Here is a 19,591-nt window from a genome sequence, read left to right as displayed (position 1 = left end):
TATTAGATCTCAACCCTACACTTGATGCAGGACTGTAGATTGCCCATTTTACATCTCATCTCTACGTAATTCAGGGAAAGAAGGAAGCATCTCTCTGGCAGGCTAGAAAAAACCTGGCAGCTTTCTGAAGCTGTTGAGAGGCTTGGCACATAAAGGAGTAGTCTGGGCAGATAAGAGCCAGTGGCCACTGTAGAAACGATGCTGCCAAAGTAGTATTAAACATTCCATCTATCACATGACTTTACAATTTATAGGGTTGCTAACCCTCCTGGATTAGCCTGGAGTCTCCAGGAATTCATCTTTAAAGATCATAACAGGTGATGAAATCTCCAGGAATACATCCAACCCAAACGGGCAACCCTAACAATTGGTCACATGGATTACACCACCAGTCAGGAGCTACACTGATGCTCCCTGATGAAAAACAATAGCTGATTTAGTCTTAGCAATGCTGAGGGAAATACAGCACTTCATAGCTCTAGCTGCAGGGAGGGGGTCTCTACCTGGCCTCACACCCAGCTCTGCCTCCACTCCACCGCCTCCCCCAAGCTACCACCCTTTCCCTCTAGCACGCTGCACCCTCACTCCTCCATCTCCCTCCTGGAGCATTCACAACTCTGTGAAACAGCTGTTTCCTGGTGGAGAGGAGGCCCCAGGAGAGTACAGCAGAGGAGCAGTATGTGCTAATTTTTCCACATGGGTGCTCCAGTTCTGCCCTTCAAACACCAAAGGATCAGGTCTGATCACTTATATAATTACTCTCTTATCCCACCAACTGCTCCGTTCTATTCCTAACAATATTTACACACAATCTTCAACTTACGCATCCCAGCAACAGCCTTAACACCTTTCACCCACATTGGCGCCAACACTCCCATTCTTGAGTTTTCCTGCAACTGTCTGCCCTGTAGCATCCAATCTTTCTGCCTGTCACACCTTAAAGGAGCAGCAAGTTTACCGAAGAGAGAGTACATAGCTCTAATCTGTGACCTTACCTGAGGACGCCCTTCTGTAATACACAGCACTGAAATGGTTTGTATTAAATTGAAAAATGAAATAAGTATATAAATGAAGAACATAGGATTATGTGATATTTAGTTTTAAGCCTTATTTGGCAAACAGACACTTTCACTACATATTTAGATTTCTTCACCCATATGCACACAAGGAAGTATTACTCGGAGGAGTGTTGCCAGTTTATATACAATACCTCACATGACCTTATGATCATATTCTGTTCCTGGAAGGTGTGTGTGTCAGACCTGTCAATCAGTTACATTACGGCATGCCCCCTGCCCAGTGGCACTGCCATGCTTCCTGGGTCATATACACAAATTGTGATGTAGATTTAATGCTTAAATGTATGTTTACACAATCTTAAACCCATATTTACACAAATTGCTCTAAAAGGAGCCATAATACATGGTGTCAACGATCATGGATTATGAGAACTCTTTTGAACTCCCATAAAAACAAAAGGCCTAGTTACAGATTCATGGAATTTATGGGCCCACTATGATGAAGTAACCTCCTGTGAAACACAAGCCATGTGCTTCAGTACAATTCGAAGCTGAGTTTTAGAAAAACAGCTAATCTTGATTTAAAGACTTCAAGAGATGGAGCAACCACCGTTTCCCTTAATAAGTCGCACCAATGGTAAATTGCTCACAGTGTCCCTTATTTCTAGTTTGATTTTTCCACCTTCAGCTCTCAGCTACTGGATCTCATGAGAACTTTGCAAAGTTACAGTTCTCCCCAATTCTTGGCACTTACAAACCATGATGAAGTCTCTTTCAGATAGCTAAGTAGATGAAGCTCATTACATCTCCTTTTCTAGAGTGCAAAGGAATCTTGTAGCTTTTTTCTGAACCTTTTTCCAACATCCAGCATCCATTTAGAACGGCAGATACCACAACAGGATGCTACATTCCAATAACGGGCTTGCCAGTGCTAAAATGAGGAAGTATCACCTCCTCTCTCCCAATCAGTGGCCTCCTGCTGTTCATACATTCAAGGATCATGGTGTCTTTGTCCACAGTATTTCACTGGGAATTCACACTTAGTCCACTACCCACCATGACCCTATGTCCTTTTCAGAGTCAATGTTTCCCTATCTCCTGTATATGTGGCCTACAATCTTTGTTCCTATATATACAACCTTGCATTTAGCTGTGATAAAAACACCTCGGCCCTACTGAAGTCACTGAGATTTTGACACAAAGGGTCAGAATTTCAAGATTATTTATATAAAACTTTGGCTTCTGCTGTGAAGGTCAGTGCCAGGTTTAAACTTGGGACCTCTTGCACCCAAAGCAAGAATCATAACACTAAGCCAACAACTGACCTGATCAACAAAAAAGGTTCTCTACTCCTTAGTCTAGTCATCCTACCTGCATGAAAAGAGTCATTAGTCACTTCCATGGCAACCACTCCCTTTTCCTTGGGTATCACAGAACTATGTATGGGACAACGTCTAAGCCTGGGGATCAGGCTGATTGTGGGGAAAAGAATCATGGAACCCTAGGACTGAACGGGACCTTGAGAGGTCATCGTGTCCAGCCCCCTGCCCTCATGGCAGGACCAAGTACCGTCTAGATCATCCCGATAGACATTTATCTAACCTGTTCTTAAATATCTCCAGAGATGGCGATTCCACAACCTCCCTAGGCAATTTATTCCACTGTTTGACCACCCTGACAGTTAGGAACTTTTTCCTAATGTCCAACCTAAACCTCCCTTGTGGCAGTTTAATCCCATTGCTTCTTGTTCTATCCTCAGAAGCCAAGAAGAACAAGTTTGCTCCCTTCTTATGACACCCTTTTAGATATCTGAAAACCACTATCATGTTCCCCCTTAATCTTCTTTGTCCCAAACTAAACGAGCCCAATTCTTTCAGCCTTCTTCGTAAGTCACGTTCTCTAGACCTTTGATCATTCTTGTTGCTCTTTTCTGGACCCTTTCCAATTTCTCCACATCTTTCTTGAAATGCGGCACCCAGAACTGGACACAATACTCCAACTAGGGCCTAACCAGTGCAGAGTAGAGCAGAAAAATGACTTCTTGTGTCTTGTTCACAACACACCTGTTAATGCATCCCATAATCATGTTTGGTTTTTGCACCAGTATCACACTGTTAATCATATTTAACTTGTGGTCCACTATAACCCCGAGATCCCTTTCTGCCATACTCCTTCCTAGACAGTCACTTTCCATTCTGTATGTGTGAAACTGATTGTTTCTTCCTAAGTGGAGCACTTTGCATTTGTCTTTATTAAACTTCATCCTGTTTACTTCAGACCATTTCTCCAATTTGTCCAGATCATTTTGAATTTTGACCCTATCCTCCAAAGAAGTTGCAACCCCTTCTAGCTTGGTATCATCTGCAAACTTAATAAGCATACAGCCTATGCCAATATCTAAATCGTTGAGGAAGATATTGAACAGAACCGGTCCCAATACAGGACCCCACTTGTTATACCTTTCAAGCAGGATTGAGAACCATTTATAACTACTCTCTGAGTACGGTTATCTAGACAGTTTTGCACCCACCTTACAGTAGCCCCGTCTAAATTGTATTTGCCTAGTTTATTGATAAGTATATCATGCAAGACCGTCTCAAATGCCTTACTAAAATCTAGGTATACCACATCCACCGCTTCTCCTTTATCCACAAGGCTCGTTATCCCATCAAAGAAAGCCACCAGATTGGTTTGACCCGATTTGTTCTTTGCAAATCCATGCTGGCTGTTCCCTACCAGCTTACCACCTTCCAAGTGTTTGCAGATGATTTCCTTAATTACTTGTTCCATTATCTTTCCTGGCACAGAAGTTAAACTGACTAGTCTGTAGTTTTCTGCATTGTTCTTATTCCCATTTTTATAGATAGGCACTATATTTGCTTTTTTCCAGTCTTCTGGAATCTCCCCTGTCTCCCATGATTTTCCAAAGATGATAGCTAGTGGCTCAGATACCTCCTCCATCAGCTCCTTGAGTATTTAAAGAGGAAGAGCCCGCAAAGATTCGTACATCCTCCCACACTGACCTCAGAGAAGGATGAGAATTACACTTCCATGGGCCTTGCATGTATTAGAACAGTGGTTGCCAACTGGGAGGGCGGATAGGCAGACCCCCAGGGGTCCGCAAGAGTATTGTGGGGAGTCCGTGAAAAAACTACAAATGATACAGAAAATGAGTTTAATAAATTGCAAAGTTATATTTTTTAAATTAAATATCTTCCAATAACTTTATTAATTGCTGTCCAAAAAAAAAAAATGTTACAGTTTCTTTTTTCATTTAATGTAGCGTACAGAGCAGTTGGAATGGGCTCTGAACCCGACAACACTTCAGCTGAAGCCTCAATAGTGCCAAACAGAGCAACAGAATTACCCCTCTTCATCTTACACAACACTATTGTTAATGCACCCAAGAACAATATTAGCCTTTTTTTGCAACTGCATCATCTGGTTGACTCATTCAATCTGTGATCCACTGTTACTATCCAGGGAAATTACAAAAATAACAAAAATCAAATCCTGCCAAGACTAGTGCCAGTGTTTAAAAAAAAATTGAAAATGCTTTTAAAAAAAAAAAACAAAAAAAATTGATTTAAATGTTCACTATTGCAGGAGAGTATGGAAGAGAAGACGGAGTGTCAGGAAAAATTGTTAATGACAAAAGGTGTTGTTCAAAAAGTTAAAGCTTTACAAACATTTACGAACTGTCAAAAATTGCATGTCAAAATATACAAAGTGAGTATCCTTAAATCAAGCTCCAGTAAGTTCTCAAGCAGCATTTGTCTTACTTTGCCTCTCTCTGACTTTCTACTATTGAGCTCTCCACGATGGAATCTGCATTTACCAATAAAAATCTAATCCTACCAAATTAACTACAACCTCTGGGTGCCTTTCTGCAGTCCTACACCTAGCCAGGTATTCCATGTTTTCTAGCTGTAGAATTCTGTGCATTTATCTTTGCTGAATTTCATCTTGCTCATCTGAGAAAAATCTTCCCATTTGTCAAAGCTGATTGCTGTATTAGTCCCATCCAAGTGTGTGCCACACCTCAAAGCTTCGTGTCATCTATACATTTTGTAAGCACATTCTCCACTCTACTACCCAAGTCATTGATGAAAATATTGACTAGTGTCAGACCCCAGAATGACCCCAGTGGGCCCCACCAGCTTGCCCAGTATGACAGGGGAACTATGCATAAAACTATTCTTTAAATCCAGGGTTTTAAACCAGCTGTGCATCCATTTTACAGAATTTTCAATTAAACCACATTTCCCTAGTGTGCTTATGAGCAGATCCTGTGCAAGTACATAAAAACACCTGACTAAAAATGCACAGAGATCCCGTCAACAACTTCTTCCCGTTCCATAGGCCAGTAACCCCGTTCAAGAAGGAAATTAGGGCACCCAAGTTTAAAGGGAGGCCTGGGGGTTGCTGCCACATGCAGATGCCCAAAACAGCAAGGCACCAACGGAAATGGCTGGATAGATTAGCTCAAAAAAGCAGCTCTCTTATGTAGGATACAGTGGTTTCAGTATTTGCAGCTGCTCGTTAGCTATAACAAGTAAAATGCTTTAAATGGGAACGATTTTCTAACAAAGATTTGTACAAGACTGTCTGTCCTGTGTGTGCGCTCGCATGTTAATTCTCATATACATCCTCACTGGATTTTCTGCAGTTTGATTTCATTAATCTTTTTATTGGTGCAGTTAGATACTTTAAAATTCCTACCTTCGCACGCAAACTAGTGGGCATCAAACCATGGCAAAAGCATAGAGATTAAGGGAGGGTTCTGGTTAATTCCCACAGTAACGAGAAAGAAAATTAAGGCCATTTTTAAAAATAACTCAAGACCAAATTCCTAGATGGCTCTTGAGGCTAAATTCATCCCTGGTGCACGCTAGTGCAGCATTATTGATTTCAGTGGAGCTGTTTACACTTACAGCAGACTTGAATTTGGCCTTGCAACCTTAACTTGCGACATTTTCCTTTTCTTTATTAAAGAATGATATGAGTAAAGGAATAGTGGTCTGCATTGTTAATGCTGCACCTGATTTCGCTCATTTGTATGCATTTAAGCTAGATCCTCAGTCTTATGTTGCACCCTCATGTGCTTTATTATAAATGCAACCCTCCATGAAGCATACAGTACACATGATCACATTCTTTAAAAACCGGGCAGCCCCAGTTCAGCCAGCTGGTTTCTACAGGTATAATTAATGCCAGAATCTGCCCCTCTATGTAAACAGCTCTGTGGCAGTTTACAGGTATATAAGCTCTGCAGCCCTGATTCAGAGTTACCACACACCTTTCATCTGCCCCTCAAATACCTGCAGCAGCCCATCATCGCACAGGGTAAATCTGCATGAGAAACAGGGCCTGAGGGACCAGGGTCTGCCTACCTCAGAAATTCTGCATTCCTACACTGGCCCAGCAGAGTCATGACAATAGGGACAGAAGATTGGTCTTATTGTGTGCTGGAGACAAAACTGCCCCCAGCAGCCCATGAAGAGAAGCAACAATGTGCCAGCCTTTGAATCCTGCAACAGCCTCAGTCTGGCTTATGATGCCCAGCTGGCATTAACGGACCTTTCCCCGAGTAAAGAGTGCAAAAACTTTGGCTCAGCCTTCAGTTTGAGAACTTAATGGGAAACTATTCCTCTGAAAAAGTCAGCTGTGGCAAGAGCCAATATTGCCCACTACTTTGACTCTCACAGGACTTGTCTGTTGGTGGTTTGGGAGTATGAACACATTTCTCATTAATACTTTTCAAAAGCATCAGGGCTCAGCTACCAAATCTCCATCGCATCGCAACAAAGAGGCCCAGCATCAAAGACAGCGGCTGGAGGGGAAGCACGATGCAGCTTTCAAAAGGGGCCCTGTCTGACGTGACCCAGAGAAGAGCTTTGACGTGAGCATAAAGACGACGCGGCACACCAGACTGAATAGGCTCATCAGGAAGAAAACGGGAAAAATATGTAAAATACATTTCACAAAACACCATGGACACTGCACATAGCACGCATTAACATGGCTGTAATTATTTAATACTACTGCGGTAGCATCTATCAGAAAAAAGGAGTGAGTTTACTGGCAACCTGGTAACCGAGCAAGGACTGACCTGTTTCCAATCACAACACTAGGTATGCTGATCATGTGACCCAACTAGAACGATAACAATTGTATACTATTTGTAATGCCCAACAAAGCAAAATAAAAAAGGCTCTACACACTAGTTTTGTTTTATGCTGTTATTTTTAACTTCCTGGCCAACAGAAGCAGAAAAATGAAATTAACAGCTCTTGCTAGCTGCTCACTCACCACTGTGAAAGCATAGGAGGCACCGAAATGACCTGCTCAAAACGAAGAAAATATTTGTGGCCTGATCCAAAGGCCTTTGTAAACAGTGGGTGCGTCCCCGTGCCCTCCACATTAGGCCCTCAATACTTACAAATAAAGCACAACAGTGCAACCTGACATGCTAATTCAGCAGGTATCAAAAAGAACGTGTCAATCATGGCTCCATAAACGCTTAGAATTAAAACAGTTCCTGCCTTCCGTTCCTATTTAAATAGTACATTTTTCTTCTTGTGTGATGTGGGCAGGCAAGCAGGTTACCCAAGACAGAGGTGAAGCTTGCTCAAAGGTGAGATTTGGCCTTGGGAATCAGCGCTTTGAGAATATGCAAGTGACCCTGGATCGATGCCCTCTTATTTTCGTTCCGGAATAAATATAGGCAAGGGAATGACTTTGTGACTGGCCAGTCAGCCAGCCATATCAGATTTATCAGAAAGGAGGAATGGAGAGTGACTCAGGGAGCTCCAGCAGTGCTGAAGTGGAAGGTTGCTAGGGAAGAAATAACAAGGAGGCCAAGGAAGTGAGTAGGAAAACTAGTTTGAAATAAGAAAAAAATATATAAATATAAAGGGAAGGAAAATACTATGCAGGAAGAAGAAAAACAGAAGAAATAACAAAACAGCTCTCCACTAAGAATAAGAAAGAACACAGGCTTGTGACAAATAGAATAATTCATTTATTGTCATTAACCAATCACAAACACGGCAAAGGCAAACCTAAGAGGAAACAGGAAAATTAAAAAAAAATCAAATCTCAAATAGGATAGTCAAGTGCTAAATGATTACGTGCAAAAAAAAAAATCAGCATTTAAATAGAACCAAAATACATATATAAAACCGTGCATCATTATAAAAGCTTTTTCCCTGAGCAACAGAAAATATTTCAGCTCTTTTGCAACATAGCTCTAATCTCAGTTACATAAAAATAGGAACACAGACGATGTCAAGAATGTGTGTTTGAACCAGTCACTGGTCACACTTACCTCCCAATTATTTAAAACAAAAAGGAAAAAATGGGAGCAATTCCACACCCTCATTTTAATGTTTAATTTAAAATAGCTGTACCCTAGAATATCACATTGCATTTCTATCATAAGGTATATGTACAAATGAAAAATATTATAGTATAGCTAAGCAACATTATTCTCTTCAATGGGAAGGAGTCCAAACCAACATTAAAACCTGATCAGTGTTTGATTTCTAACTTTCTAAACACATGAAAACTTCAAGCACTTATGAAAGGAGTTGAAGGAAATGTTACACTCTGCATTTTTCATAAGTAAGCAGTCACAATGAAGGGAAATATACATTTAGGTTTTTGTTTAAAACTTTCAATAACATTAGGCAACTTATTTGAGATACAAAACAGAAATCCAACTATGTAGCCTCTCTTGTCAATATTTGGAAACACCTTAAAACACACAGGGAGACTTCTATGCCTCACGAGCTGAGGTTAGTTAAACAGGGTAACACATTGTTCATGGACTTGGGAGTCGCAGGTTGCATCTGTCCAGGAAGCAACCCACATAGGCGCTTGTATTTCCCTTCTGCAAAATAAATGAACTACACACTTTTTTTTTCCTGGGGAGGGGGTGGTAAATCATACATGCGCGACACCACAAATTACTTCACATGGGCTGTTCTGCTGGAGGACAGAACCCTGGTATCTGAAAACCAAACGGTATTGTAATGCCTTAGGGATGCTTGGGGACATCTCCTTCAAATATCTTAAAGGGGTGCTCCTGTGAGTAATTTTAAAAGGAAAAAGGTACTGACCGTCCTTCCTACTGGTTTCTTTGAAAACAGAGAACCACAAACCCTAATGGTCTGTACCACTAGGGGAAAGGGGGGAAAAAACCCAATATTTCCATTTTATTCACATAAACCAGTAAATAGGGTGCATTCCTTACGCTCCTTCAGAAATCAGCATTTCGCAAGCACGCCACTTCCCCCTGAACTCCCAGCGTGTCTAATAATGCGAGCAGCAGATTGTCTCCCCTCGTTTCCTTAATTTGTTTCATCTAAAAGCAATTCACACAACATCTTGTCGCCCTCTGGCAGCTTCGTTTACTTCTCCGCACTTAATTTCTCATTTGGACCCAAACAAACTCCTGCAAACTGCTACTGGGGGGGGAGCAGGGAGGGCTCAGCACGGATCCCTCCCGCACACAAGTAACTTGCTTGATCAAAATGAAAGGGCTCGCTGGTCAGTCCCCCGGCCCCGAGGAAGGCTGGCAGAAGCAGAGCGATACACAGAAGAGATGCCCTGGTGGCTCCGGCTGGCCGCGTTCCGAACAGCCCCAGCCTGGCTGTTGGCCATGCACGGGTACAGGGGCCGCGCAAAGGAAGGAGGTGCCGCCGAAGGAGCAAGGGGACAGCCTGAGTGGCAGGGAGAGGGTCCCCCTCAAAGGCGGCTGCAGCGGAGGGAAACCCCCCGCAGGGGTCCTGGCAGCAATGCCTCGCGGCTCAGCACGCAGCACCGGCCCCCGAGGTAGGGAATCCAAGGGAAACCCCGGCGGGTGCAAGCCCGGGGCGAGCCAGTCCTGCACGGGGCACAGCAGGGGGCGGGCGGAGCAGAGGGGCCGGGATATTGACCGAGCTCAGAGCAACGGGGGTGGGGGGAGGCGGCGAACTGCCCCCCCCCCCGGGATCGCCGCGTTTTTACTCCTTGACCCCGCTGGGGGGGAGCAATTCAAGGCCAAAGGGCGCTGGCCCCCAAGGAGGCGCCAGGCCCAGGGGGCGCAGCGCAGGTCACAGCACCAACTCCGGCGGGAGCCCGGGGGGGAAGGGGTCTTGGGCCCCGCGGCACTTGGGGGGGGGGTCAGGTCTGCGGGCGGGGCGGGGCAGAGCCTCCCCCGGCGGCGACCAGGCGAGAGCCCCGTTGCCCTCCCGTCTGCAGGTGGGGCAGGCGCACTCCCGCGGGCGCCTCCGCGCTCCGCTTCTCCCCTGCGGGGGGCACAGCCGCCAGCCCTGCGCGTGCCACGAACGGGCCCGGCCGCCGCTGAACCCCGGCAGGACCGCTGCGCAGACCCGCGGAAGGGCGAGCACAACCCCGGAGCGGCTCCGGGGCACGGGCACCCACCTGACTGCGCCGCGCCGGGCTGCAAGGCGCCGGAGAGCAGCAGGCAGCTGAGCCAGCCCAGGAGCCGAGCGGCCGGCTTCATGGCTCGCCGGGGTCCCCTGAACTCCAGGCAGCGCGCTTACATGGTCCAAACGGCGGGGAGCCCGGCGCCCGGCTCCCAGGCTGAGCCCCCCCCGGGCAAAGCTTTGGGCAACAAGTTGCTTGTCCCCCCGAGCCGCCTGCTTCTGAGTCCCGGCGGCTCGGCGCCCCCGGCCTCCCCTTCTTGCTTCACTGGGGGGCGGGAGGAGTCTGCAAGCTGCCCCCCTCCCTCCTCCTCACGCTGCGGCGGGAGCGGCTGAAGCCCAGGCTGGGAGCACCAGGTCCACGGATCCCCTTCCCCGGCTGCTGCGCGGAGATTAACCAGCCACCCAAAAAAACACGCTACTCCACCGAGGAGCTGCGGGGGCGGGGCACCCGCAAGCCCCGCCTCTCCGGTGAACAAGCCACGCCTCCCCCGCCGGCTGGGCTCCGGCGCTGCGTCCGGGGTTCGCGAGCACCTGGCCCGCGGGGAGGCGCTGGCTGCGCCGCGCGATCCCGGTCCCGGATTACCAGGGAGCAATGCAGCGGCGACGGTACGTGGGTTGCTGAGGGTGCATCGCGCGGCAGGTCTTCCTACTCCGTGCAAAGCGAGGGGGATTGCTTTCCCCTCCTTGCAAGCTGCTGTTGTACCTGGTTGTGCATGGGGAGGGGGGGCAATGCACGCTCCCTGCCCAGAGCACGCGGAGCACCCCCACTTGCAACCATCCCGCAAAAGTCGTGGGGGCGGTCTTCCTACTCCGTGCACAGCGAGGGGGGTGCTTTCCTTCCGTCCAAACAGCTGTTGCACCTGGGTCTGCATGGGGGGGTGTAATGCACGCTCCCTGCCCAGAGCACGTAGCCCCCCCGCCTTGCAACCATCCCGCAAAAGGGCGGGAGGACTTTCTGCTCTGTGCAAAGCGAAGGGGGTTGCTTTGCCCTCCTTGCAAGCTGCTGTAGTACCTGGCTATGCCGGGGGGGCAATGCACGCTCCCTGCCCAGAGCACGCGGAACCCCCTCTCCGCAACCATCCCCCAAAAGTGGAGGGGCGCTCTTGCCGCGGGCTTTGGGGCGGGGGTGTTTCTTCCTCGCCTGTGCCTAGCGAGGGGGTTGCTTTCCCCTCCTTGCAAGCAGCTCTTGCACCTGGTTCTGCGTGGGGGGGCAATGCACGCTCCCTGCCCAGAGTAAGCGGACCCCCCCCCCCGCACACTTGCAACCCCCCTGCAAAGGGGTGTGGGGAGGGCTCGGCTGCCAACCTCGATCCCACTAGCTTCTCAGTCGGCCGCGCCCGCAGCGAACAGCTGTCGCCCCAGACAGTGGCTGGAGCCGCGCAGCCCCCGCGGAAATTCCGCAGCTCGGGGCTGGGAAGGTGCGGGCTGTCCGGAGCGGCGCGCAGAGCGAAGGGAAGCAGCTGCCCCCGACGTGCTCTGCAAGGGAGCGGAACTTCCTCCAGCCGCTGTGTGGACTCGGGCTGCTCTGGCTGAGCCAGGATTGTTCCGGGGGGGGACGGTGGCTGGTTTCCCTTTCGGGGGCGTCGCTGAAAAGAACCACCCCCCGCCCAAGGCCTGGCGCTCCGCGGAGGCAGGTCACCACATGGGGTTGCTCCAGGAACAATCCCAAGGGGGTTTTAAATAAAGCAGCAAGAGGGGGACCAATCCGGAGCGAGGGTTGCTAGGTGAGGTCCTGGGGAGTATCTTTACCCCGGAGGTTCCTTACTGATGAAATCAGAATTCATTGAAACAGCCCGACCTGGAACTTCTTTAAGTTTTCCTGCCCGGCTCTGGTTGGCCTTTGACAGCTGTTAGTTCCCAGCAAGGGAAAACAAACAAACAAAAAAAAAAAACCCCAGAGGGTCTGTTCAAGAAAGATGTGGAGAAATTCGAGAGGGTCCAGAGAAGAGCGACAAGAATGATTAACGGTCTAGAGAATGTGACCCATGAAGAAAGGCTGAAAGAACTGGGCTTGTTTAGTGTGGAAAAGAGAAGATTGAGGGGGGACATGATAGCAGTTTTCGGGTATCTAAAAGGGTGTCATAAGCAGGGAGAAAACTTGTTCTTCTTGGCCTCTGAGGATAGAACAAGAGGCAATGCGATTAAACTGCCACAAGGGAGGTTTAGGTTGGACATTAGGAAAAAGTTCCTAACTGTCAGGGTGGCCAAACAGTGGAATAAATTGCCAAGGGAGGTTGTGGAATCTCCATCTCTGGAGATATTTAAGAACAGGTTAGATAAATGTCTATCAGGGATGATTTAGACAGTACTTGGTCCTGCCATTGGGACAGGGGGCTGGACTCGATGGCCTCGCGAGGTGCCTTCCAGTCCTAGTGTTCTACGATTCTATGATCTGATAGGCCTTCAGCCACTGCCCCTCGGTGTGACAATGTCCTTACTGGGCCTTTTGCTACCTGCTCCAAAATCTTTAGAGCCCCCTGCACTGGGCATCCCACACCATGCATTGTGCATTCAGGGAGATTTCAGTGCAGTTATATGAGAGTTCTGGGGTGACCATATTTTCCCAAAAAGGGGCTGCTGCACAGGGCCTGGCCCCTGCCCCCACATCCTGCCCGCCCATGGCACCACTCTGCTGTCCTCCCCACACCATGTATGTGGAACCAGCCTGAGACCTGCTTATCCTCCTGCATGTAGGGTGTCCCTCAGGCCCTCTGCATAGCTGGCCCAGCCTAATTTGCTGGCTCCAGTTCTCCTTCCCATGGAGGGCTGGCATTGCTGAAAGTCCCCCTGTTCCTCCATGCTCTGCTACGGGTTCAATCCCAGGTTTGTTGGTTTGTTTTTTAGAGGGGGAGGGCATTTGTCTGTTGGCAAAAGCAAACAGTATGAAGGCCCAGTTTGCAAAACAGGCTGGCTGAGCCAGGCCTTAAAAAGTGGATGGTGTAGCTCAGTGGTTTGAGTATTGCCCTGCTAAATCTGGGGTTGTGAGCTCAATCCTTGAGAAGGCCATTTAGGGATTGGGGCAAACAGATACCAGGGATGGTGCTTGGTCCTGCCAAGAGGGCAGGGGACTGGACTATGTGATCTCCCAAGGTCCCTTCCAGCTCTAGGAGATGCAGATCTCCAGTTATAATGACAATTCCAGCCACAATAGACACCTGGTCAGGGCAGTTGCTCCTTGCTCTAGGGAGGAGGCAGTGTCTGTTCTGGCCTGGACTCTGCCAGCAGTCAGTGATGGGGAGGGAGGTTTGGGTGTATGGCACTTACACTTATCAGGCCAGGAATAGCCTGTATTAGAAGGCAAGAATGGAATGAGCCTACATTGGGAATTGAAGTACCAGAGGGATTTCTTATCTAAACCTGAGGAAGAGGTCAAAGTGGATTGCTGTGGTTGAACATTCAGGCTGAGAGTTAATTTATCTTCCCTAGCTGGCTAACACTTATGTTATTTTTTTGCACACACATAGACCTACCTGCTCACCCCCAGTTACTTGTGTCTGGTTTTCTCCTTTTGGGGGGAAATGTAGTACTGAATGTGATTGGTCCAATTACTGATGTTCCACCTAGCAGAGGCCAGGGATGGGGTGACATAATCTCTTTTATTGCAGTGATGTTCAACCTTTTTTTTTTTTTTATAAAGTACCCCTTTTAAAAAAAGTACACCCAGTATTCAGAAACATACATTACTTTTCTACCATTGCAACCCATTTTTTTAAACAACTCCGTCAACTGGTTGGTTGGAAGAAATTGCTTATATCAGTTTCTCACCCTTTTTTAATAAAGTGCCCCTTTTTCAAAAAAATCAGTACCCCAAACTTCTCTCGCATACTTCAACAGGTACATGTACTGGCAGCTGAGAAACATGGTCCTTAGGTAATCTGAGGCTTTGAAACAACTGCTGTTCAACCTTTCCACATTACTGTACCCTTTTCAGAAGTCAGATTTGTTTTGCAGCCCACCAAGTTGTACCTCATTTAAAAACCACTTACTTACAAAACCGTGCAAAAATATCACAGAAGACTGCTTCTGAAACTTGCTGACTTTCCATCATCTTCTTATCAAGCAAATGAATGGCAATAGAAATATTGTACTTACATTTCAGCGTAAGGCATGTGAAACAGTAGAAATAAGTTGCTGTCTGAATGAATTTTTAGATTGTACTGACTTTACTAGTGTTTTTATGTAGCCTCCTGTAAAAATAGGGAAATATTTAAATGAGTTACTGTACCCTCTGGAAGACCTCAGTGTACGCCCAAGGGCACACATACTGCTTGTTGAGGAACACAGGCCGATAGACAATTAACTTGCCATCATACTTATGATTGTGCCAAAACGTTAAATAAAAAAAATTAGATGAACATAAAATAAATTCAATAGTTTGTTCTTAAAAAAGGTTGAGAAACACTGAGTCAATGTACACCCACCCCTAGTGGACAACCATTGTTTTATTGGACCAACTCGTGCAGCTGAGAGCAGCTTTTGATCAGCACAGATCTCTTCTTCAGCACAGCTTGTCACTCAGCCAACAGAAGTCAGTCCAAGAAAAGATATTACCTCACCCACCTTGACTCTCATGGCCTGGGACCAGTGCAGCTCCAATGACATACTTTCACGTAGCAATCATTCTTAAGCTTTTTCCTGACTGCTTTCCTTTCTCCCACTGTGGTTAGACTCCCGTTGAACACATATTTAGGTCATATTCTGTTATTCTAGTAATGTGGCCTGGCTGTACAAGGGTAGAAATAAGGAGCATGTGTGCAGACATGTAAACTGACTCTCAGCTGCAGTTTCCAACCACTGTCAGGATACCAAGGAAGATGGACCACTGGTCTGATCCAGCCTGACAATTCCTAGCTTTCTGTACCCCAACCATGGGAGAAGTACAAGAACTTTAAAATAGAACAGAATGTGTATTTGGAGTGGATTATAGTTACCGACTCTTTCTAGCCCAGAAATGCATCCAGCAGAGCAAAACAGCAAATGCTAACATGCCTCTGTAAATTGTTTGGAGCAGCTCACTACATCTCTAATTAAAATCTGTCCAATGCCTTTTGTATCCGGCCTCGAGAACAGAGCCTGTTTTCTGGCGACTGTTGCTTGGTATTAAACTACCCAATATAGAACAAAGCAGCCAACATTTCACCGGCCCGAAACCAGACAGTTCACAAATAAATTACTACAGCAAGTGCATGGGTGTATGAAGGACACTGCTGCTTATTCAGACAGAGTCCTAACCTATTCAGGGATTTTTTTTCTATTGACCTCAACTTCAGTAGGCACAAGAACAGGTTACATGTATTGTATGTCCAATATTCCATAGACTGTAGAGTTACTGCTTCTAAACTGTGCATGAAAATGAGCAAAGACTAAACATAATATTGGTGTAGGGACTCCAACATTCTCAGACAATTTTTTCAGGCTGCCACCTGCACAATTTAGGGCACTCTGCCTTTACCAGATTGAAGGCTTAAGGCCCAACCCAGCTGATTCAAGCGACCCACCCATTTCCTTCTTTGGGCTTGGGGGATAAGGCTCCCACCCTTACCCATCCAGGGCTTCATGTGAAATTTGTTCAGAGCAAGCACCAGCTCTTATCTTTTGCCCTTGGGGTACAGGGGTCTTCTGGATCTTTTCCCAGTGAAAGAGCTTTACACAGCTGTGCTCTAAACCTGCGTCTCTCAATCCTTCCATACCACTGTACTCTGTTCAGGCATCTTGTGTTCCCCTGGGTTTCACTCCACTTAAAACCCACTTGCTTAGAAAAATCAGACATAAAAATATACGTGTCCCAGCAACACCCTCAAATGTTTACTCTCTAATGGTAAAATTAATCAATTGGCATATAAATACAGTAATTACATTTCAGAGTGTAGTATAGAAAGCAGTATAAATGAGCCCTCAGTAGCCGTGTCTACACGTGCACGCGACTTCGAAGTAGCGGCACTAACTTCGAAATAGCGCCCGTCACGGCTACACGCGTCGGGCGCTATGTCGAAGTTAACATCGACGTTAGGCGGCGAGACGTCGAAGCCGCTAACCCCATGAGGGGATGGGAATAGCGCCCTACTTCGACGTTCAACGTCGAAGTAGGGACCGTGTAGTCGTTGCGCGTCCCGCAACATCGAAATAGCGGGGTCCACCATGGCGGCCATCAGCTGAGGGATTGAGAGACGCTCTCTCTCCAGCCCCTGCGGGGGCTCTATGGTCACCGTGTGCAGCAGCCCTTAGCCCAGGGCTTCTGGCTGCTGCTGCGGCAGCTGGGGATCCATGCTGCATGCACAGGGTCTGCAACCAGTTGTCGGCTCTGTGGATCTTGTGTTGTTTAGTGCAACTGTGTCTGGGAGGGGCCCTTTAAGGGAGCGGCTGTTGAGTCCGCCCTGTGACCCTGTCTGCAGCTGTGCCTGGCACCCTTATTTCGATGTGTGCTACTTTGGCGTGTAGACATTCCCTCGCAGCGCCTATTTCGATGTGGTGCTGCACAACGTCGATGTTCAACATCGACATTGCCAGCCCTGGAGGACGTGTAGACGTTATTCATCGAAATAGCCTATTTTGATGTCGCCACATCGAAATAGGCTACTTCGATGTAGGCTTCACGTGTAGATGTAGCCAGTATGACATTTTAGTTTATGTTGACTTGTCAGTGCTTTTTATGTATCCTGCTGTAATACGAGGCAAATAGCTAGATGAGTTGATGTACCCCCCAGAAGACCTCTGTGTATCCCCAGAGGTACACATGCCACTGCTCTAAACGTGTTGATTAGCAACTCACACAATGCATCTGCCAACCAAAACTATTCTGTTTACCACTCCAAATCTATTGATTAATCTTACCTGGCCCCATTGGAACTCCTTTCCCACCTGTAGTGCATCCAGGGCTGCCCTGGATGGGAGCTGCTCCAACCAGGCCAATGTTCACTTGCCCATGGCATAGACAGGAGCTGCTCCAGCCACACTGGAGTGACCCCTGCCTGTGGCAGTGCCATAGGCAGGTTCGCTCCAGCTGGGCTGGAGCAGTGCCACTCACCAGCAGACTGTGTGTTGGGTTGCTCCGGCTCGGCAGCAGCAGTCCCTGTCTGCACAAAGGGGGCCACTCCAGACCGGATGGGTGGGAACAGCCTCCTAGCTGCCCCCTGCTCCTGTTTAATCTGCTAACTGATTAAACCTAGCAGATAACCAGTTACCCAATTACATGGGATTTACATCACAATTTTAAACAGCCTTGTTTTTCTTTACATTATGGAAGTAAAAAAAAAATTTTTTTTTTTTGTATTTTATGAAACCTATTCCATTGTCCAATACCCCTAGGTAACACATTTTAACCAATTAAGCCTTAGCGCCTGCCGGTTTTTTCCTACTCAAGGCTTTTACATTTTGTTTATGCCTAAATTTTATCTTATGACTTTTTGTTTGTGCAGATGGTTATCACAAATGGATGGCAGGATGGATAGGTCAGTGGTTAGAGCATTGGCTTTGTAAACCCCCGGTTGTGAGCTCAGCCCTTGAGGGGGCCTTTTGAGGGTTAAACAAAAAAAAAAAAAAATCAGGCATGGTGATATGTCCTGCTGTGAGTGCGGGTGACTGGATTCATTGACCTTGCAAGGTCCCTGCTGGTTCTACAACATACATATATCTCCACATTTCAATAAATTCACTGGTCAGAGCTTATTTTATTTACTACCATTTGAGATTTCTGTGTTTCTTTTAAACTGTATAGCGCCTTGTGTCTTCACTTCTCCTGCCTTGCTGATTACAACTTTTGTTAAGGACATTGCTGAGATGGGGGCCGCATCATTAGCAGCGTAGCATTCATTTTCTTAATTTTAAGGTGAACTCCCAAATTATGTTGAAGGCTGGGGGAGCTGAGTTGGGTCCTATCACAGCTAGAGAAAATGGGAGAGAGTAGTTTCTTCAGACCTCTTAATTTGACTTTTCTACATGTTTCTACATGGGGGCATCAGATCACAGGATGCTAGGACTGGAAGGGACCTCAGGAGGTCATCTAGTCCAGCCCTCTGCCCAAAGTAGGATCAAACCCCACTAAGTCATCCCAGCCAGGACCTCATCAAGCTGGGACTTAAAAACCTTGAGGGATGGAGAATCCACCACCTTTCTAGGCAACGCATTCCAATGCTTCATCACCCTCCTGGTGAAGTAGTTTTTCCTAACATGTAACCTACACCTCTCCCTCTTCAACTTCAGACCATTACTCCTTGTTCTGCCATCTGACACCACTGAGAACAGTTTCTCGCCCTCCTCTTTAGAGCTCCCCTTCAGGAAGTTGAAAGCTGCTAATAAATCACCCCTAAGTCTTCTCTTCTGTAAACTAAAAGATCCAGACTTATGAAACCAGGGTTCAGTTTTGTTTCTGCCACTGCCTTATTGAAAGGCCTTTGGCAAGTCACCTCAGTTTTCCCATCTGTGAAATAGGGATAACAATACTGACCTCCTTCATAAAGTGCCTTGAATTCTGAAGATGAAAAGCGCTACTTAAGAGCTAGGTGATACAATGTTTATAGCAGAGCGTCTTTTGCCTCATGTACCATTGTCTTTGGATGGCTGTGTTCCTGGAGGTTTCATCACATGAAAATCTTCAATTAAAGATTAAACTTTAAGTCCTGAAGACTCCAGAGTTGGCAATCCTAGCCTTAAATCACCTTCTTAATGATGGTCAAGGACAACCAAAAGTATTCATCTTTGTCTCCAAACATTATTTTTGATTTAAGAGTGAGCAGCAACTCACCTTTATTCTACTAAAGGCTCATCTCTACTGCAAAATTCCTTTAGAAGAACCTCAAGTCACCTGCTCCCACCCCAAACAATGCCAACTTTTAATGACTCTTCTCCAATTAAGATTCAGGCTCTCCTGCCTTTAAAATCCCAAAGTCAAGTCCATAGTTCAAGTGGGATTACAGTTCTTTTTCCAAAGCACAAAAGCTTTAGCTGAAAAGAACTAACAGGACTTTGCAGAAAAAAAACTGTAAAGAATGCGATTTCGTTTGCACTTAGCCCTGCATTTCACTGCCCTATGCATACATCAGTGCTGGCAAAGCTGCAATTATACCAACCAGCCAAGAGAATGGCAGTGGGAGGTGCTTTGCATTCAGAGACTGAAAAACAGTCTGGAAACTTCAGGTATGT

General features: G+C 46.7%; 1 protein-coding gene and 1 long non-coding RNA gene across 6 annotated transcripts in view; one reads left to right on the top strand and one right to left on the bottom strand.

The window, feature by feature from the left end:
• The window catches only part of ERBB4 (erb-b2 receptor tyrosine kinase 4), a 932,933-nt gene extending 922,109 nt beyond the window's left edge, over positions 1-10,824 (bottom strand). For all 5 annotated transcript variants that reach the window (XM_075001177.1, XM_075001174.1, XM_075001176.1 and 2 more), the window contains exon 1: positions 10,449-10,824. Coding sequence is in view for 4 of the 5 variants with exons in the window: in XM_075001174.1 (XP_074857275.1) it covers positions 10,449-10,530 (82 nt within the window). In the remaining variant the exon portion in view is untranslated. The remainder of the gene's footprint in view (positions 1-10,448) is intronic.
• Positions 10,825-11,006: 182 nt separating this feature from the next.
• The window catches only part of LOC142016836 (uncharacterized), a 137,631-nt gene continuing 129,046 nt past the window's right edge, over positions 11,007-19,591 (top strand). The window contains exon 1 of the long non-coding RNA XR_012646400.1: positions 11,007-11,059. This is a non-coding gene — a long non-coding RNA (uncharacterized LOC142016836). The remainder of the gene's footprint in view (positions 11,060-19,591) is intronic.

This window comes from Carettochelys insculpta, chromosome 8 (assembly GCF_033958435.1).
Source record: "Carettochelys insculpta isolate YL-2023 chromosome 8, ASM3395843v1, whole genome shotgun sequence".
Taxonomy (NCBI): Eukaryota; Metazoa; Chordata; order Testudines; family Carettochelyidae; genus Carettochelys; species Carettochelys insculpta.
The sequence above is the reverse complement of the archived record's forward strand: the minus strand, read 5'-3'. Positions and strand labels throughout refer to the sequence as shown.